At 41.3% G+C, this 22,003-nt stretch overlaps 1 protein-coding gene across 1 annotated transcript in view; it reads right to left on the bottom strand.

The window, feature by feature from the left end:
* LOC149263227 (glycerophosphodiester phosphodiesterase GDPD6-like) overlaps positions 1 to 22,003 on the bottom strand; it is a 348,803-nt gene that overhangs the window by 84,519 nt on the left and 242,281 nt on the right. The window contains exon 6 of the mRNA XM_089387397.1: positions 20,644 to 20,862. Coding sequence (XP_089243523.1) covers positions 20,644 to 20,862 — 219 coding nt within the window. The remainder of the gene's footprint in view (positions 1 to 20,643; positions 20,863 to 22,003) is intronic.

The following is a 22,003-nucleotide window of genomic DNA, read 5'->3' as shown; positions in this document are numbered from 1 at the left end:
TTGTCATTGCACTGCTAAAGGAACATTGAAGTAAATTGTCTTAATCATAGAACATACCATTGTTATCTAAAATTAACATGGTATCGGAGCTTAGGTGAAGACAAAGCCCAAGCAAGAGTGAAGCAAAGCAATCACTAAGGGAAGTTGTTGGACAAAGACTTGGAACTAGTCCCAATGACGACTACATCCTTCTTCAAATCCGAGGACAAGCTTAAGGACAAGTCTGACTATCATCCATGGAAGATGACTTTTGAAGAAAATGATGCCATGGACTATGTCAAAGGAAGAATAGCAGAGCCTCCTTCAAATGCATCTGCTACTGCTCAAACCAAGTACAAGAAAGGTGAGGTAAAAGCTAAGAAGATCATTGGTGATTCTATTCATAAGCCTTTGGTTGCATATATTTCTGATTTGGAAACATCTAAGAAGATGTATGACAAGCTGGTTGGGATGTTCAAAGTAAATAATGCAAATCAAGTTCTCTTTGTCAAGAACAAGTTGAAAGACATCAAGATGGATAGAGGAGAATCCATCCAATCCTACTTCATGAGGGTTACCAAGATCAAGAATGATCTCCTATCTACTGGAAAAGTCATTGGTGACAGGGAGCTTACTCTTATCGCACTTGGAGGCCTTACAAGAAAATTGGATGTGTTCAACACTACCATCCTCAACAATGACATGATTCAGGGATTCATGAATTATTGACTAGATGCACTCGAGAAGAAATAAGGATGATGGAAAGAGACAAGCCCTCAAATGGAAACAATCCTACCGCCTTCTCCACTCATTCTAAAAGGAGGAACAATGTTGGTCCAAGGAATCAAGGACAAGGGTTCAAGCTGGGATTCAAAGAAGGAAGAAAAGGAAGATGCTTCAATTGTAACAAGTTTGGCCACTTCACTAGAGAGTGTCCTCACAAGAAGGATACTCTAAGAGATGATGACAACAATAACAACAATGTCAAGGGCAATGGAAATCAGAGCAACAATGGGTTCAGTAATAAAGTAAAGAGAAATGCTCCCGCTCCTCAAAATGGAAATGTTCGTCCTCCCAAGAAGTCGAGAAACTCCAGGTATGAAGAAGTTAATGTTGTAAAGAAAAAAGAATTTTATCTTATTTTTGCCCTCATCACTGCCTCTCCTCCGGATACATTGGATCATTGGTTGATTGATAGTGGTGCCTCAAGGCACTTCACTGGGTACAAAGAATCTCTATCTAACTTGATTGAAAAGAAGACGAATATGGAGATTATACTTGAGGATAATGCCACTTGTCCCGTAAAATGAATTGGGATTGGAATTGGGATTGTTACTCTCCACTTAAATCAAGCTCAAACTCTTCATTTACAAGAAGTACTATATGTACCTAATCTGAAAAAGAACTTGGTCTCTATTTCTGCGATGGAAGATAAAGGTTTCAAGGTGTCAAGGTTCATGTTTGGCAAAGGAACCCAAGAGATGCATTCACTCTTGGATTCAGGGTTGAAGGTCTCTATCAGGTTGGAGGAAGTCTGTTGGGAGAAATGACGTGTGATACTTCCTTTCAATCTGAATTATGGCACCAAAGATTTGCTCACCTCATTTCGAAGCATTACCTGATGTAAGGAAAATGGTCACTGTTATGCCTGAATTCAACTTGAATCATGAAGGTGTTTGTCAGGGATGTGAAGCTGGAAAACATACAGGGGGACCATTCCCCTCAAGTGAAACTCAAACCACCGATATTCTTCAATTGGTCCATTGTGATCTATCAAGCATGTTGCCCCTGACATCTTTGGGTGGATATTTGTACTATGCTACTTTGTGGATGCCTTCTCTTGCAAAACATGGATCTATTTCTTAAAGAAGAAGGATGAAGTATTCAAATGGTTGTGCTCTTTTAAAGCCTTGGTTGAGAATCAAATAGGGAAGAAGATCAAAATATTGAGGACCGATAATGGGACCGAATATGAGTCAAATGAATTGAAAGACTATTGTAGAGAAGTTGGCATTAATAGGGAGACCACTACTACACATACTCCTAAACAAAATGGTGTTGCCAAAAGGTGTTGATTTGTGGTAGCATCGGATGTGCTCTAACCACGAAATTTGGTGGAGAGATTAGGGCACATGAAATCTCCAATACGCAGAAAGGGTTTGGGCAGATTCTAAACAATTTAGGAGATATTAAAATAATTAATATTTTTAATGGAGTCCCTAAGTCTAAACTTAGGGAAATTAAAATATTAATGTGGATTAATATAAAATTGTGTTAGAATGGTCCAAAAGACATGGATCAAGCAAAATCTAATCTTAGCCGTCGATTAGAGACTTAATCTCAGTCATTGATATGTTAATGAGAAAAGTATAAGAGGAGGCTTGAGGGTCACTTGGAGAGTACATCAGAAGATTAAGTCATTCTATTCTCTATAGCGGGGTTTGCTAAGAGAGATAGAATCAGTGATCGGAGTTGCAGCTGAGGGGCATTGAGTACAGAGAGATAGAGAGGCAGAGATAGTGCCGGGAGAGCAGCGCAGGAGCCAGAGAGAGTGACGTAGTAGCAGCCAGGGCTCACGCAGGGCCACGCAGAGGCAGCCAGGAGCTGCGCAGTGCTTCAGAGAGGCCAGCATTGCTGACACAGAGGGCCAGAAGGCTGATGCAGGGCCTCCTGAGCTAATGCAGAGCCATTCAGAGTGATGCAGGGCCATCACTAGGCAGAGAGAAGTTGATACAGTCCAGAAAGGCAAACGTTGGGGTTTCTGGGGCAAATTGGAGCTGAGGAGCTGCTAGAAGGTTTATTTGGGGTTTCAACCGAGACATTTGTCTCAAACTGAGAGGTACTACTGCGAGGGAAATTCTCTGTTGGGTAAGCCAGATTTGGCACCCAAATTGTACTCTGAAATTTCTTAATAAGAAAACCCTCAGATAGCTGCACCAGTTTTCCCGCATTGGGTTTTTCCGGGGACATTGGTCCAAAAATAACGATGTCATTTGGTGTGATTGGTTCTGTTTCCTTCAGTTGATGATCTGTAATATGTTGAGCATGCACTAGTGTTTATTTTCAGTATTTACATTGTAAATAACTTGTTAAGTAACGAAACAAGTAGGTAGGAATAAATCAGTAAAGTGCATGAAGGGTTTCTAACTATTAGACTTAGAAACTTCAACATGGTATCAAAGGGTGGTTACAGATCACAAGAAAACTAAGGACATTAGCCGAGTGGAGCAATAGCAGCAAAAAACAGCTATCCCAAGTGACAGAAGTTGTTTCTAGCAGAGCAACAACAAGGGAAGGGTGATGCAGTGCCTGCGTCATCAAGGGTGAGCCAGGAAGAGGCAGCGCAGAGGCTAAGGGAGGCAAAGGCAGAGCCACGCAGAAGCTAGGAGGGTTGACGCAGTTGGCTGAGGAGGCAGGGTTGCTGGTGTCAGGATTGCGCAGAGCCACGCAAAAGCTAGGAGGGCTGATGCAGTTGGCTAAGGAGGCAGGGTTGTTGGTGCCGGGATTGCGCAGAGCCTAGGAGCTCTCACCTTAAGGTTGTTGGGGTTTAGAAAGCTGTGGGAACATTGCAGAGTGGAGTTGGTGAGGTACTATAGTCAAAACAGTACTTGACAGGGCAAGGCCAAGAGGAGGGAGTTGCTACCGAGGGTTTCTAGTCGAGAAATCTGAATCAGTGGTGTGGTTGCACAGCCAATCAGAGTAGGGGGCATCTCGACATCGGCAGAAGGATTTCCAAGAGGAAAATCAAGACTCAGAGGGAGTCACATCGAGAACTTCCAGGAGGGAAGTAGAAGAGCATCATGGCACTACACAGAGTAAGAGACTAGGATAGGCTGGACGGAGCGTCAAACTTCGCAGTCTGGAAGGCCAGAATCTTATCCGTACTTGACAGAAATTGTGTCAAGCACTTCGCCTTGAAGACGATAGCTATCCCAATCGACCCAACTGATAACGACAAGTACGAGGAGGCAATGGCGAGGGCCAAGAGCATCATCCTTAACGGGGTCAAGGACCATGTAGTACCACACATTGTCGAGAAGGAAACGACATATGAGATGTGGGAGGCCCTAAAGAAATTGTACCAATATACTTTTGTGCAGAGAAGAATGTTACTAGAAAATCAGTTGAGATCATATCAGATGAAGAAGGGAGAACTGATTGACACCTTCCTCAGAGGACTGAATGAGCTCCGAGATCAGTTGACTGTTATAGAAGCAGCGTCAGATCAGGAATTGATGGTGAGGACAGCGTTGAACGCAGTCTCAGAAGACTAGGAGGTATTTGTCTAGAATATACTGGGCAAAGGGACACTTCCACCTTGGGATGAGATGTGGGCGGCTCTTCGCCAAGAAGAGATCAGACGGCAGTCAAAGGCAGGAAGCAGCAGTAAGGGGATCAAAGTCAAAAAGGAAGAGGAGGAAGATGTTGCCCTAGCATCTAAGGGAAAGCAAGAAAAGCGGAAGAAGAAGGATCTCTCCAAGATCAAGTGCTTCCACTGTGGGGAGCTGGGTCATTATGCGACCCAGTGTCCAAGGAAGAAGAGTAAGGGAGAGTCTTCCGAGACTAAGGCAACGCCAGCAAGGGCAGAGAAGGAAGTGGAGACAGACGATGACTGTGCCATGAGTGCACACACACCACTTGAGCGGAATTAGGGAGACATCAAGTTGTAGTCAGGCGGACTATAGGCGATGAGGGGTAGGATCCTCAAGGTACCCAGCCTCTTAGATTAGACCTTGCTACAGGAGCCCCAAAGAGTAGCAGCAGGATTGGCTGATGTGGGTAGAGACAAATACGGATGAAGCGGCAGAGAGAGATACAGTGCAAGAGTCCCGAGATAGTGCGAGGCTAGCAGGCTGCAACAACGCGAGAGGCATGGGAGTGTTGCACCAGTGCAGGATGGCACAGAGAGGTGTGCAATGGTGCAAGATGCAGGGAGTTGTTGCAGCAGCGCAGAGGTCAGAGAGGGAGCACTTGTCAGCGACAGAGGGAGCTTCAACATCAGGAGGGTCTCTAGCCCAACATAGAGGTCAAAGTTGGGAGATCAGTTACTTACTTCTCAGTAACTGAGTTGCAGTGCAGCAGTGGGCAGCATGATGCAACATGATGAGAGGAGTTGCAGTGCGGATGCAGTGTTGGGAGAAAGGACTAGCAACAACACGGATGCAAGGGGAGTTGTTGTACAGATGCAGCAGTGGCAGTGGCAGAACCATGGGCAGCAATACAGGATACAGCAGTGCAGAGGATGGTGGGCAGCAGGCCTAGCATCAGCACAGGGACCGATGTCGGATGATCAGAGTAATACTCAATGAGGAGTATTGCTAGAGCACAGTCCTCGCTAAGAGGGAGTGTTGATTTGTGGTAGCATCGAATGTGCTCTAGCCACGAAATTTGGTGGAGAGGTTGGGGCACATGAGATCTCCAATACCCAGAAAGGGTTTGGGCAGATTTTAAACAGTTTAGGAGATATTAAAATAATTAATATTTTTAATGGAGTCCCTAAGTCTAAACTTAGGGAAATTAAAATATTAATGTGGATTAATATAAAACTGTGTTAGAATGGTCCAAAAGACATGGATCAAGCCAGATCTAATCTTAGCTGTCAATTAGGGACTTAATCTCGACCGTTGATATGTCAATGAGAAAAGTATAACAGGAGGCTTGAGGATCAATTGGAGAGTACACCAAAAGAGCAGTCATTTTATTCTCTAGAGCGAGGTTTGCTAAGAGAGATAGAATCAGTGATCGGAGTTGCAGCTGAGGGGCATTGAGTATAGAGAGACAGAGAGGCAGAGATAGTGCCAGGAGAGCAGCGCAGGAGCCAGAGAGAGTGACGCAATAGCAGTCAGGGCTCATGCAGGGCCACGCAGAGGCAGCCAGGAGCTGCGCAGTGCTTCAAAGAGGCCAGCGTTGCTGACGCAGAGGGCCAGAAGGCTGACGCAGGGCCTCTTGAGGCTGACGTAGACCCATTTAGGGTGACACAGGGCCAGCGCTAGGCAGAGAGAGGCTGACGCAGTCCAGAAAGGCAGAGACTAGGGTTTCTAGGGCAAATTGGAGCTGAGGAGCTGCCGGAAGGTTTATCTGGGATTTCATCCAGGACATTTGTCTCAGACTGAGAGGTACTACTACCAAGGAAATTCTCTGTTGGGTAAGCCGCATTTGGCACCCAAATTGTACTCTGAAATTGGTTAATAAGAAAACCCTCAGATAGTTGCACCGTTTTCCCGCACTGGGTTTTTCCGGGAACATTGGTAAAAAATAACGGTGTCATTTGGTGTGACTGGTTCTGTTTCCTTCAGTTGATGAGCTGTAATATGTTGAGCATGCACTAGTGTTTATTTTTAGTATTTACATTGTAAATAACTTGTTAAGTAACGAAACAAGTAGGTAGGAATAAATCAGTAAAGTGCATGAAGGGTTTCTAACTAGTAGACTAAGAAACTTCAACAAAAGGAAGAATCGTACTATCATAGAAGCCACCCGTGCTATGCTTCATGATCAAGGTCTTCTGAAGTTCTTATGGGGAGAAGCTGCCAACACCACTGTGTATGTCCAAAACAGATGCCCACATCAAGCTTTGGACTTCAAGACACCCAAAGAAGTTTTCACCAGTAAGAAACCTGATGTTTCTCATTTTAGAATTTTTTGTTGTCCCATATATTTTCATGTGCCGAAAGAGAAAAGAAACAAACTAGATGCATCTGGGAAGAAAGGAACATTTGTGGGCTACAGTGAAACTTCAAAGGCATATAGAATCTATGTGCCTGGTCAAAGGGAAGTGGAATTAAGTCATGATGTCACTTTCGATGAAGATTCTGCTCTTAGAAAGATCTAAGATCTTCCTATCCCTAGGAAGGACAATGATGATGTTGATGCAGAAAAGCAGGATGAACCTCCATCTGATGAACCGATGCTCGATGTTGAAGGTCCAATGGATCCCATTGATCCACCTCCTAGTGAGCCCACTACTTCAAGAAAAAGACCTTTGTGGCTCAAAGATACTCTTGAAGATGCTGAGAAACATATTGCACCGAGGGGGACATTTCGTGAAAGCAAGAAGCCAAATAGGTACCAAGGGTACTTAGCTGCCATGAGTACCATTGTACAATCTGAGCCTTGCACATTCGAAGAAGCCGTGAGACACCAAGTTTGGAAGATTGCAATGAACGAGGAGTATGAGTCGATCATGAAGAATGATGTATGGGATGTGGTTCCTAGACCCAAGGATAAGTCAGTGGTCACTTCAAAATAGCTCTACAAGATCAAACATGAAGCTAATGGGAGTGCTGAGAAGTTCAAGGCCAGATTTGTTGCTCGAGGCTTCTCTCAAAAGGAAGGAGTAGACCATTATGAGATATTTGCACCAGTTGCTCGATATACCACCATCCGTTTGATCATAGCCCTTGTCGCTTCGCAAGAATGGAGCCTACACCAAATGGACGTCAAAATTGCCTTCTTGCATGGTTCACATAAGGAGGAAGTATATCTGGAACAACCCGAGGGGTTCAAGGTTCAAGATCGTGAGACACATGTATGCAGGTTGAAGAAATCCCTCTATGGGTTGAAGCAAGCCCCTAGGGCTTGGTATGAGAGGATCGATAGCTATCTTATGAAGTTGGGATTTACAAGAAGTGATGTTGACCCGAACCTTTACTTCAAGGTTGAAAAGGACAGACCTCTCATTCTGGTCCTTTATGTGGATGATCTCTTTCTGACAAGTGATGACCCTCTCATTCATCAATGCAAGAGGGAGTTGGCTTCTGAGTTCGAAATGAAGGACCTAGGACTGATGCATTATTTCCTAGGGTTGGAGGTCTAGCAAAAGCCAAGTGAGATTTTCCTTTCTCAGGGAAAATATATTGTGAAGCTACTTGAGAGATGTGGCATGGTGGACTACAAGTCTGTGACTACTCCTATGGAACTCAACTTCAAGGAGCTATGTGGAAGTGTTGCTAGGCCCGAATTAGCGAACCCTACTGAGTATCATCACCTTGTGCGGGGGGGTCACTAATCTTCTTGGTCAACTATCGTCTTGACATATGTTTTGCTGTGAATACGTTGAGTCAATATATGGTCGAGCCTCATCACATTCATTGGATTGCTGCCAAGAATCTCTTGAGATATCTCTAGGGCACAATCCACTATGGACTGAGATACACTGTCGAGGATTTGAGACTACATGGATATACAGATGTTGACTGGGCTGGTAGTGTGGTGGATCGTAAGAGCACGTCTGGGTGTTGCTTCTCTTTGGGGTCTGCTTCTATATCTTGGATGAGCAGGAAGCAGAAATCAGTTGCACTAAGCACCGCCGAGGCTGAATACATTGCTGCAAGTATGGCTTGTTGTGAAGTAGTTTGGTTGAGGAAGCTCTTCAGTGAGCTATTTGAGCACGTGCTAGATACCACTGTGATATTCGGCGACAACCATAGTGGGATTCGTCTATCAAAGAATCCCTTGTTCCACACCACTCCAAGCACATTGATATCAGGTACTACTTTATCCAGGATATGGTACAACAGGGAATCGTTAGGCTTCAACACATCAGGACAAATGAGCAGGTTGCAAATATTCCCACGAAGCCTCTCGAGAAGGTCAAATTCTTAACCTTCTAAGAGAGATTTGGAGTTGTGGAATTACCCTCTTATGAGGGTCTCGTATGAGTTTAACACAGAGCTCTGGGAGCTCTTGGGGGCGTGGGGTACCTCTTGGAGCTAGCTATGAGCGACCATAGAGTGAGTAGTTCACCTTCCCCTAGTGGTACATTAGATACAGGGTGAGTGGTTCACCTTCCCCTGTGATACCCCATTATGGTTGACATGTGTGTAGAGTGAGTAGTTCACCTTCCCCTACCTGGACACATGTATGAAGGGTTAGTGGTTCACCTTCCCTTACGATTGACATATGCATAGGATGAGTGGTTCACCTTCTCCTATGGCATATGAGTAGGATGAGTAGTTCAACTTCTCCTATTGTTGCCCTGACACACATCCTACCCATAGAGTCCGAGACTCATGGGAAGTACCTCTCATCTGGCCAATGAGTTGGGAAAAGATGGTTAGGGACCATAGCACTACTGATGGACGCATCGTGTACTATCGTACTCCCTATGACTAGGATGCATGGTGTTCAACAACTTGATCTGGGATCAAGGACTGACATTAGTCAGTGAAGAGTGGTATGATACACTGTCGATCACTTCTTCATTATTACTTCATGGTTCAGCAGAGCAGAGTAGGGTAGTGATGGCAAGGATGGTTCAGGATGACAGGTTGGCACAATAATGGATTGGCAGGTGGAATTCTCCATAGTTGAGAGGGGTTGAGAGGGACTGTTAACATTGGCAACTAGGGCCAACTTCCACCTTAGGAAAGCTCATATGATGGAGATGATTATTGCATTGGATACCTCTTTCGAAAAGGTACAATTTTGACATAAAGATCATCTCATTTTGACAAGCAGAAATGGAATTATGAATTTATTTCTCTTATCAACAAATTATCAAGGTCAGCCATAGTCAAATGTAGGCTCATGAAGCCCAATAGATGTGTCTCTTCACCCTCAACAAAGTGTATAAATAGAGGAGATATTTTCCTCATTTGATCATCACTCATCACATCATCTTCTCTCACTTATTTGGTTTGAACAGCTTGGAGGTCTTTCTCTTTTCTTCGCACTTGTGGCAGGTAGCTCTCCCTCTCTTCTTCGCGCATGTGGCAGGGGGCTGAGTTTTTCTGGGCAAAACAAGTCAAACTTTTTAGGGTGTTCAATTAGGGCAATTTGACCAGCATTGACCTTAGTTTTTGGGCCAGAAGTTTGATTTTTCTAGGCCGCATTTATTGGCACGAAAATTGAGAAGTTTGGGATAGGTTGACCAGCGTTGACCTCAGGTTGACATCAGATTTAACTACTGAAAATTACATCAGTGTTTCTCTCTCCTTTGACTGGGTTTGACCGATTTGTTTTGGGCTGATTTTGACTCTCTTGGAAGGCCAAATTGGACTGTTGTTCACTAAGATGATTGGAGAATATTTTGGGCAGCTTTGAGCACCATTGACTTTCTGGTTAGGGCTGCATTGTCTGTGTTGATTTGGGGTAGCATCGGACGTGCTCTAGCCACGAAAATTGGTGGAGAGGCTAAAGCCCATGAGATCTCCAATACCCAGAAAGGGTTTGGGCAGATTCTAAACAGTTTGGGAGATATTAAAATAATTAATATTTTTAATGGAGTCCCTAAGTCTAAACTTAGGAAAATTAAAATATTAATGTGAATTAAAATAAATCTGTGTTAGAATGGTCCAAAAGTCATGGATCAAGCTAAATCTAATCTTAGTTGTTGATTAGGGACTTAATCTCGGCCAATGATTTGTCAACGAGAAAAGTATAAGAGGAGGCTTGAGGGTCACTTGGAGAATACACCAAGAGATCAAGATTTCGACTTTCTGGGGCTGGGTTTGCTGAGAAAGTTGAGAGAGTGATCAGAGTTGTAGCTGAGGGGCAGGGAATACAGAAGCAGAGAGGTAGAGATAGCACTGGGAGGATCAGCGCAGTAGCCTGAGAGAGGGATGCAAAAGCAACCAAGGGTTCACACAGAGCCAGTCAGGGTTCACGCAGAGCCAGCCAGAGCTCACGCAAAGCCAACCAAGAGTTGCGCAGTGCCTCAGAGGGCTAGTGTGCGTGATGCAAATGGTCAGAGGACTGACGCAGTGCCTCCAGAGGCTGACGCGGGCCAAGATAGAGTGACGCTGGGCTAACGTTGGGCCAGAGAGAGGCTAGCGTAGTCCCTAGAGGTTGACACTGGGGTTTCGAGGGGCAGATTGGAGCTGTAGAGCTGTCGGAGTGTTTATTCGGTGTTTCCACCGGAATATCTACTTCCGAGTAGAGATTTACTACTGCCGAGATTTTTCTCTGTTGGGTGAGCCGGATTTGGCACCCACATTGTATTCTGAAACTACTTAATAAATCAAACCCTTAGATAGCTGCACCGGTTTTCCCGCATTGGATTTTTTCGAGGACATTAGTCCAAAAACAATGGTGTCACTTGTGTGCTTGTTTCTGTTTCCTTTAGTTGATGATCTGTAATATTTTGAGCATGCACTTGTATTTATTTCTAGTATTTACATGGTAAATAACTTGTTAATTAACAGAACAAGTAGGTAGGAATAAATCAAAAAGTACATGAAGAGTTTCTAACGGGTTAGACTTAGAAATTCCAACAGTCTGCTGATTTGGCAGATCCGTTTTGGGCTCACATTTATGATACTTGTACTCTCTCTCTCTCTCTTTGTAGAACTATTGAAGAATAATAAGAATATTTGATCAAAGGGTTTCCCCACATTGGGGTTTGTCCCTGGCATCTGCCACATCTTGTGTCCTCTTGTCTTGGCTTGTTTTCTGCATATGATTTTATGTTCTATCTGCATTTACTGCCAATGTTTATAAGTTAATGTGATTGCTACTGGATATAATTGGAATTTGTCATTGGGATGCTAAAGGAATATTGAATTAAATTGTCTTAAGCATAGAACATACCATTGTTATCTAAAACTAACATACGATAATCATCAGAATGCAACGGAACCAAAATCAAACTATGCGGAACTGATCCCAATGATGAAATAGGGCAAGAGATCCCAATCAAACCCCATAAAACTCCTCCAAACCATTTGGTCCCACCAAAGGTGTAATCCTCCTCCAATGACCTGGTTGACACAAGCTCTAGGAATCTCCCCTAACCACATCAGGGGTTGGCTGGTTCAGTCGAGAACTTCCCCAAACGCCCGTTGATCTTCACAATCTAGATTTCCTACACAGCTCACTTCAACTATCAATAAAGAGGGAAAAACAGTAGTAAAACCCAAATCCAATGGAGATACCTGCCATTATTTTCAGAAATTTTATTACCATTTAAACCCTAGTGAGTGAACAAGATACCTGTGTTCAACATCACTCTTCAACAAGCTATTACCAATGGCTGAAATTAAATTTATGCAGAAAAATGAAACAACTTACAACATTTCAGGAGAGTAACACCAGCAAGATTTCAACCCCAAAGTCTTTTTTTATTGCACAAGAAAAATGTTACAAGAGAGCTTTCTTCAGCACAAGACTCACAGATCCAATGATCTCAAATGACCCCTAACACCCTATTTAAAGGAAAATTTCCCAACGACTAGTTCGAGTGATCCATGTCAAACTAATCTCGACCGTCGATGAGGATCAAAATCCCTTTTAATCTCATCCGTCAAAATTTTAAATGCATTTTAATATATTAAAAAATTAAAACTTTGCATTTATTTTCTCAAAACTTTGACTTATTATTATTTTATTATTTTATTTTATTTTTTAATTGATTATTTTTTTAATTCATTTTTTTTATATCTTTTATTTTTATATTTTTGCATTTTTGGATCTTCGAACTTAGCCTTTGGAAAAATCACCTAAGACCTAGGACTTATGAGGGGATAAAACATTTTCTAACCCTCAAGACACTTTACATCATGACTTTTACAATTTTACATCTCAAGGGGGAAAACCCATTTGACATAGACCCTCATAGACCACCCAGTTCTGCGACACAAACATAATCTAGCAGATTAAACAACTTGTAATAAGCTAACCAAATAATTAGAATTATTTCCAAAATACTTTTACATAGACTTGAAGCACACTAGGATTCCCCTAAGATTCTAATGACAAAATTCATTCTGGCTTTGGGGTTAGGCTGAAGGAAAACTCTACCGATCATGGATCGGTGAGACAAAAAACCTTCTGGAACATAGATTATCACTAGAAAATTAGCTTTGCCTAAGCAATTTACATACATGACTCAGATCTGCTAAGATTATTTACAATTTATACATGCAGATTGGGTTTACAACATAACATGATCGGGTCAACGATGACAGTCGAATGGCACGGACACGTTGATCAAGCGCTATCCCTTTTGCAAAAAAAAAAGGGGGTGTACTGCTATGGGTAGTTGACACGTAGTGGTCAACAAACTTCATCACAGAGCTTCTGAAGGTGCAAGGGAGAGATTGTATCTTTGCGATAGTGGATAGGTTAAAAAAAATTTCCCATTTGTGGCCATATCTTTCAACTACTCAGCAACATAAGTCGCAAAGAAATTCTTTCAAGAGGTCTTTAGATTGCACAAGCCTGCCAAACACATTGTCAATGACAGAGATAGCAGATTCTTCAATGCATTTCCGCAGGAGCTATTCAGATTAGCCGACATAGAGCTTATCCCATGTACAAGTTATCATCCGTAGACAGATGGCCAGATAGAAATCGTCAATAAGTGGGTAGAAGGATATCTAAGGAACTATGTAGTCGGGCAAAAGAAAACTTGGATTAGGTGGTTGCACTTGGGTTAGTACCGTGAAGATTTCTGAACAAAAATTCTAATGTTGCAGTAACTGATTTATTTTACCTACTTATGTTCGATAAGTTATTTACGAAATCCCTTCAGTAAATATTAAAATAAATTCTATCGCAGATATCACACCATTATACAGAAATATGCACAAGAATCAAACACATCAACACAGTTATTTTTGGACAACTGTCCCCAGAAAAACCCAATGCAGGAAAACCGGTGTAGCAAAGGAGGGTTTTATTACTCTTCAGCAACAATTGCTTTTACAAAAAGATTTTACATAGACAATGGGAGAAAACACCTCAAACTTTTTGACACCTTGGAGGACTTCCCTTCCTGTTTTGCATCATCCTGCTTGGCTTTGTGCTCCTCTGTCTTTCGATGCGTCATCCACTGCGTCCCTGATCTGCGCTATCTCTCAGAGTCCCTGCATCACCCTTTCTGAATTTCCTGGTTGTTGCCAGTCACCCCCTCTTCCTTCACCTTACAACTCTCTCTCTGAAATCGATTTTACTTCCTCTCTGAGAAAACCGATTTTCCTTGGGATATTGAGTATATGTTGGTGTATCTCCAAATGACCCTCAAGTTTTCTCTTATACTTTTCCGGTTGATGAATCAACAGCTGAGATTAAGTCCCTAATCAACGGCTAAGATTAAAATAGACTTGATTCTCGTCTCTTAGAAGCTTCTCATCGTTATCTTTATTAATACCCATTAATATTTTTATTTTCCTAAATTTAGACTTAGGAACCCATTAAAAATATTAATTATTTTAATAACTCCTCATCCGGATGGAATTTCCCAAAACGATTTCTGGGTCTTGGAGATCTCATGTGTTTTAGCCTCTCCACCAATTTTCATGTTTAGAGCATGTTGACCTCTACTGGTCAACTACCCATGCAGTGCATCCCGTTTTTTTCTTGACAGAAAGAAGCAGCACCTGATCAGCATGTCCGTGCCATCCTGCCATCATCAGCAGCTTGATCATTTTTGTTGTAAACCCAGTCTGCATGTATAAGTTGTAAATAATCTAAGCAGATCAGAGTCATGTATGTAAAGTTGCCTAGGTGGACCTAACTTTCTAATGATGATCTGCGTCCCGGGAGGTTTTTCGTCTCACCGATCTACGATCGGCAGAGTTTTCCTTCAAACCTGACCCCAAAGCCGGGATGGATTTCGTCATCAGAACTTTAGGAGAGTCTTATATGTTAATCTGCTAGATTATAGTTGTCACAGAACTGGGTGTTCTATGAGGGTCTGTATTAAGTGGGTTCATCCCTTTGAGATGTAAATTGTAAAAATCATGATGAATTATGTCTTGAGGGTTGAAAATGTTGTAAATCCCCTCATGAGTCCTAAGTCCTAGGTCCTAGGTGATGATCCAAACGGCTTAGTTTGATGATCCATCTTAAAATAAATTAAAAAATTAAAAAAAGTAAATAAAAATAATAAAATAATAAAAAATTAAAAAAATGAAGCAAAAACCCTAACTAATAAAATAATAATATTTTAAGTTAATAAATCGACGGATGAGATCAAGAGATGTCTTGATCCTCATCAACGGTCGAGATCAGTTCTACATGGATCACCCAAAACTAGCCGTTGGGATCATTTCCTTTATATAGGGTCTTAGGGGGTCATTTCAGATCATCTGATCTGTGAGTCGGTACTGAGAAAGCTCTCTTGTAATCTGAAATTTCTGATTAATAAAAAGACTTTGGGGTTCAAACTGGCTGGTGTTACTCTCTGGGATTTGCTGTGAGATTTTTGCTTTTCTGCATATTTCAGTTTTCAGCAGTTAAAATAGCTGTTTTTCAAAGCATTGTGAGTACAGGTATCTTGCTCACGTGCTAGGGTTTGAATGTTGTAGGGTTTCTGGAAATGTGGCAGGTATCTCCATCATTTCTTGACATCTAGCAGCATTTCTCGCCCTCTTTGCTGATGTTTGCTTGAGGTGTGCAGGGAAAATTTAGGTGAAGGGTATTTGTGGGCGTTTGGGGAAGTTCTGGGCTGAACCAGCCGACTCCCACAAGCTGTTCTGTGCAGAGCCCAGCTGATTGTGCCCTGGGTTAATCATTTAAAGTTTACTTCCTGTTTTACATGAGGGATTTTCGTGCTGTTCACAGTAAAGTTCAAAATTTCTGATATTCCAGAATATTAACTGCAATTATTGTCAAATCAGGCTGTCCAGAGCTGTAATATTTTGTGATTTTGGACAAATTTTCAAGGGTTTTACTGCAAAATTTTATGTATATCCGCCAGATTTCGTTTTTTATCTTTGCAGATTGCAGATTGCCATGAACCTGTGAGAGCTTGTATTTCAGCTGCGTGGCTTTCTGTCAACAAAGAGAGGTAGCATCTGCGTATCCCCATTCAGTACGAAGGTTTCAAGATCCCAGGTATTTGCAAATCATCTGCTGGGCCAGGTAAAATCCTAAACAATTTCTTTCGACATCTGCTGAGTAAAGGAAAATTTCTGAGTAAACCGGTTTATTTATTGAGATCTTCTCAGTCCGCATTTTCCAGAATTTACATGCGGTGACAGCTAAATCGATTTTTACTGTTATGATCACATTTTACTTCTGCAAATCTGGAGAATTAATTTAATGCATATCCCTTAGGAAAAATTCGAAAAGCCCTACGTATGACCTTTGCCTGCGTGAGATGTTCTTTTCGTGAAACAGGGTCATATGTTTTCAAACAAGCCATGGATAGCTTCAGTGTTGCAGCATTTTTAATCTCTGGAGGCCAGCGTGAACATATTCCAGATTGATGGTAATTTCTGATGCGTGATCATTCAAACGCTCAGCAGGTAGAAAACCATTTTCCTTCGGTCGCTGTCCAAAACCTGCAATCAGCAAAAGAAATGTGAAATCTCTGCCCTTGCATCTTCCGCTGTCTGAGAGCAAAGCATCCAGGTGAGGGTCTCGATTCATAACCCTGCCCCTTTTTTTTTCTGCGTATCATCGTTTGCATGGCATTGTTTTAAATCGTTTCCAAGTTGAAATCTCTCGGATGTGTGCCTCTTCGGCTGCGTATTGTTTAAATTTTTTGATTGGGCGTGCGTAATTGTTCGATTTTCCACTTGCTTGGGTTGGTCTTTCATTTCCGTAGCTGCATTGACCGTATACATCTGCGTCTTTCCTTTTGGGATTTGGCCTGCAAACCCCCCAGCCTTCGAAACCTGTTCGTTTATGTGTATCCACTGCTGTCAGTTGCCCAGATCGAGGGTTCAGGCTCTCTGCGTCGAAATTTTTTTAGGTTTGCTGTAGCCGAGGGTCACCCGTTCAGCATTTCAGCGTGCCATTGCTTCTCTTTCGTCTCAGCGTTTCTCCCCCGCCGTCGAGTTTCAGCTGTGGGTTGTGGTTTTGAATGCGTTTGGTTGGCTGCCGGTAGCATAGTCGGATGGTTAGCGTAGGATAATTTAGGGTGCAGCGTTGTATTTTTATTTTTATTTTTAATTTTGTTTTGTTAAATTTTATTTCTTGGCAGCGTATAGTTGTTAGCAAGTAGATTTGTATGCTTTACGTTGTTAGATTTTAGAATTCAAAATTTTTGGATTTTAATTTGTTAATTCTTAGTTTAAATTTTGGATTTAGTTTTATTTTTAGAATAATTTCTAGATTTTCATTTTTAGATTTTATTATAAAAAAAAATAAAAATAAAATGCGTTTAGGTTCTAGACTTAGATTTTGATTTAGTTATTTAGGTATAGTTTAGATTTAAAAGTTTTGTCATTTTCAAATATATAAAAATAAAAAATAAAAAAAAAATAAAAAAATATATATATATTTAAACAAAAAAATTTTCTTTTTTGTGTGTGGAGAATTACTTTTACTGCATTCAGTCGTTTATCATTGCATATCTTTACGCTGAGATCTGAATCCAAATTAGATATCTGGTTTTACTGTTATTTGAAGCGAAATTATTTCTCTTAGTTTTGTTGGATATCGTCATTCGAGGAGCTTTGTGGTTTTTGCTGGATATTTAAGGCATTGTTCTGATCATCTGATAATAAATGATTGCTGTCCGTGGCTCATGTTCTTAGATCACCTAGCTAGTAATCATTCAGATCTTTTAAGGCACTGGTCTGCTCAATTCATCAAATCATCTTAGTGCTTATCTTAGTCGTGCATCTCGTCTCCCAGACCAACTGTTTGACAATTGGCATTCACCATCTCGCAGGGTCTACCCCCCTTAGCCGTGGGAGACAGGCTTAAACGGAGAGACCGGGGATCAGAGTGACAGCCCCCGGTCTGAGCGTTGTCGTGTCAATCCGCGCGACAACAGAGCACATCCAATGCTACCCCAAATCAACAAGTACTGTTATAACACCACCTACCATATGTTTATCGAGATGACTCCCTTCAAAGCATTGTATGGGTATGATGCTCCCACATTCATTGAGATGGAATTAGGAGGCAGCAAGGCACCAATGGTCAGATTGGTTACAAAAGAGCTAGGATATTTTTAGAACCCTCAAGGAGAACATACAGGTAGCCCAAAATTAGCAAAAGATGTATGCAGATCGCCACAGGGTGGAGTTCAGCTTCCAGGAGGGGGATTTTGTTTTCCTGAGACTTCAGCTATATAAGCAATCATCATTGAAGAAGAGTGGCTCTGAGATATTAAAGCCATGATTCTCTAGACCTTACAAGGTGATCAGGAAGATTGGGGAGGTTTCTTATGAATTAAAATTGTCGTAAGAAAGCAAGATTCACAATGTTTTCCATGTATCTTGCCTTAAAAAGGTGCTTGAATAGTAGGTCAAGGCCACACCAGAGCTTCCTCCACTTGAAGAGGAGGGGCAATTGGTTCTCATTTCAGAGGAGGTCATGAAAATGAGGGAAGCAAGTTGAGGAGTGGAGTCATTCGGGAGTATTTAATTCGATGAAACGGCTTGCTAATGGAAGATGCCACATGGGAAGGTAAACAGGTCTTGCAGCATCCTAGCTTGCAATTGCTAGAGGATAAGTAAACACGAGAATGGAGGACTGTAATGTCCCTTTCCAATCCATAGGAGCATGAGAGGTTTTGAGTCATAGTCTATCTTGATCCCATGGGCTATTAACACGAAAAGAGGGGGTCAATAGAATAAATTAATAAGTAATTAAATAAAGGTGGTAAAAGTCACTTTAGAAAAATAAAGTGATCCATGATTTTTGCTCACCACCCATTGTTTTTGGAGGAAAAAATATTAGAAGATAGAGGAGGCTTAGGGATACGTGTGAAGAAATTATTTTCTGAATTGTCAAGGAGCTCGAGCAGCTTACTGAGTGAGGGAGAAACCGTCATTATTTCTCAATGTCAGTGTTGAAATATAAACCCTAGCTAGTGACGGTTGGTTTCGGTGGTTGTAAAGCCACCCTAGCTAATCATTTTGTTTTGTAGGAGATCGAAGCATCTATTGAGGAGGATGTATATCCACCAGGAGAGAGCCCAAATTATTATCTTATCAAAGAGGCTGAGTTCGTTTATGCTAGCAGGGAACAAGTCATCATCCCTAAGGGACAAATTGGTTTGTGAAGGCCGAATTACTGCACATCAAAGGGGCTGAGCAAGAAGGCCGAATTATTGTGATTAAGGTGGCCGAATTTCAAGTGAAGTGTAGGTGCGAATCGCCAGACATTAGAGGAGTGAACTATTAGGGGCTGAGTAATTAATTTCCATCGAATTTGTGTGGGTCGAGTTGCCATCATCTATGTCACAAGGTTTGTCAAACTTCAACCTTGAGCTTCGAATTTTGGCAAACCTTAAAAATATTTTGTGGTTTGGCGAACCTTAAAAATATTTTGCAGTTCAGCAAACCTCATCGAAACTCATGGCCATAAACCAAGTCCATAGATCAAAACTAATCTCATGTCACAACTCAAGCTTGTAATCTATCCTTGCAGTTTCCATGTTCGTGATAGCATTTGTTTTTTATTGATGTTGAGTTCTTAGTTCTTACAATTTTATCTCATATTTCATTTTCAACTTAATTATCTATACATATAGAAAATGTAAATAGACAAACCTAATGGTGAACCTTATTCAAACCCCATCAAAAAATTTGAACTCGAACTGAACCTAATCATTGCCGAACCTGAATTTGAACTCGAACCATGTGACATTGGCCATTATTGGAGGTGCAAGTTTCATCCATTTGTGCCAAATTGCTGGAGCAAGTTGTTGACTATCCGAAGGGGCTGAATTACATTTGTAGAGAGCCAAAAAAATTCAGATGCCAGAGGCCGATTAGTTGTTGAATTGTCGATTTCCCAAGGAGGCTGAGTTACCTGAGCGAGTTGCTGATTTATGCATGGGACGTGACAATTTGAGGAAGGCCGAATTGCTATTCTTCCAGGGCCAAGTTTACCAACAGCGTAGGATCCAAGTTTTTGGAGCTTTCTGAGGATCAAATTGCAGGGCCGAGTAGATCCATTGAAGGGCCGAATTTCATTAATAATAGGGCCAAATTGTCAGACCGAAATTCCCTGTGAAAGGACGAATTGCCACAGTATCCAGGGGCAAGCATTTCAGAGATATATTCACCAGGTTTTTATCCCCTGAATTTATGTAAAATTCCTCCAGAATTTCATTAATAAAGAAGTCTGACTTTTTCAATATAATTGAAGTGCTGGCAAATTTCACTTGTGCAATGTATCTGTGAATCTGGGAAAAATATTTATGGTTTATTACTTGAAAAAAAATTCAGAAGATTCTAGCCATATATAAATTACAAAGGTTATTACAATCTCTTGGTAGCAGGATGAATTATTTAGTTCCTCAACTAATACTTTTCTTGAACTTGCCAAGTTACATAGTTCTTGGTTTAAAAACTTTTATGACATAATTGCATAATTAACAGGTTAGTGAAGAGAGGACAGGCTAGATCTGTGAAATTTCTTACAAAAACCCTGATATTTAATTGCCATGAAATTTTGTGAAAGACAGTTCATATTATTTATAGAGTAACATCTCAATGTTGAACAGATCAGCTAGGTTTTGAGTACCATATTTAGTAATACCTATGACCATTCATTCTCGTGTACTGATACTGATTATTTTGGAAAATGTTTACACAATTGGATATGTCATCAAGCAAACTGGTTATTAACATCCATATTCATATACTGATATTTTATTTAGCATATGCTGTAGTTGATAAAGCCAGCAGAATCAAACTGATTGAAGTAAAATTTATGCACGACTCAGTTGAGCCTTCTATCATTTACCTAATTTTGCTCTCTGTATTTGGAATAAGTAATCAGAAAGACAAATAAAAGGGGTATAAGGAAGAATACCTGATTTGTGTCTTGTGTGGGAACCGTCACATCGTCAATCAAGAATATCTTGGGAGAATTTGTAAAATTAGAAACATAGACAAGCGAAGTTGGAGCAAAAGATTGAATAAAGATGGGTTGCTTTAACCAATCACTTGACAAGTATTCTCCTTTGTATCCATAACTCAGTAATGTCTCCATAAATTTATCTTCAAATCTTTTCCCATTGGGCCATTTTACCTGTCATGACACTGAAATTATTAACTTGGAATGCTTAAATAAAATTCCAATTAATATCTAATCACATATCAAGGAATTTTAAGATGGGAAACAATAAATGCATGCATTTTAACATAAAATATGTCAGCAAGAGTACACTACCCAATCTACTTTCTTATTGCATCTCTACAACATGGCTGTAGTTTCCCCATAACCATCCGATCTAACTGTCATATCCCCTGATAATGTGGATCAAAGATTTTTAGAAATAATATCCCAATGTCATCCCACTAAATAATGACAACTGCACCTATAAGTACAGCTGTAAATCTGCTTGCACATCAAAGTCCGGACATTCTTTTTAGTTATATTGTGCAATCCACAAATCAAAGTTGCTATATAAAACAAGAGGAAGATAGCATAGACTCAAATGAGATCCAGTAATCTCTCACCAACCATAATCAAGCTCCCAGTCATACTCTTCAGCATGACAGCGCATGTTGGTTGCGCAACACCAACTCCGTCGATGGCTTGATCTTCGTTCACAACAAGTCTAGAGTCCGGAATGGAAGAACACAAGGCAGTGTCATCCGGAGGATCATCCTAGTTCGAAGACGAAGATTGAGGTACAAAATACATGTGACGACGTATGGGACTCACAACCAAGTCTATGCGAAAATCGGAAGGAGTGATGTCGGGAGGACTTGACAGTTCAACAAATGTGTGTGCATGATCTCCCACATCACTCTGCGATGGTGGAGCTGTTTGATGAGGGGATGGCGGACAGTCACTTGTGACAGTGACCGTGTCCATTTGTGATTGCGCAACTCCATCACCGAAGTATGTTGAGCAGGGTTTGAGCTTGAACTTCTTCTTGGGATTGACAGATTTGATAAGGCAATATTCAAATCTGTCCATGAGATACTGAAATTTCATCTGACTTTTCGGGGCTTCAAACATGAATAGATGAAAGCGCTCTGAAAACTCCATAGGTGATTCGTGCGGGGCCTTCCGTTGTTTTAACAATTTTTTATCAAGTACTTCAGGATCAAAATGGTGGAAAACAGATTCAATTAGATCGCTGAACTGCTTGAATGAGTGCATGGAGTTATGAGGTAGTGTGCCACACCATTGCAATGGGTGGTCGCAAAGTGTGTGTGCG

This window comes from Pinus tabuliformis, chromosome 6 (assembly GCF_031772625.1).
Source record: "Pinus tabuliformis cultivar Carrire ecotype Pingquan chromosome 6, CPIR1, whole genome shotgun sequence".
Taxonomy (NCBI): Eukaryota; Viridiplantae; Streptophyta; class Pinopsida; order Pinales; family Pinaceae; genus Pinus; species Pinus tabuliformis.
Note: the sequence above shows the minus strand (reverse complement) of the source record. Positions and strands in the feature narration are given on the sequence as shown.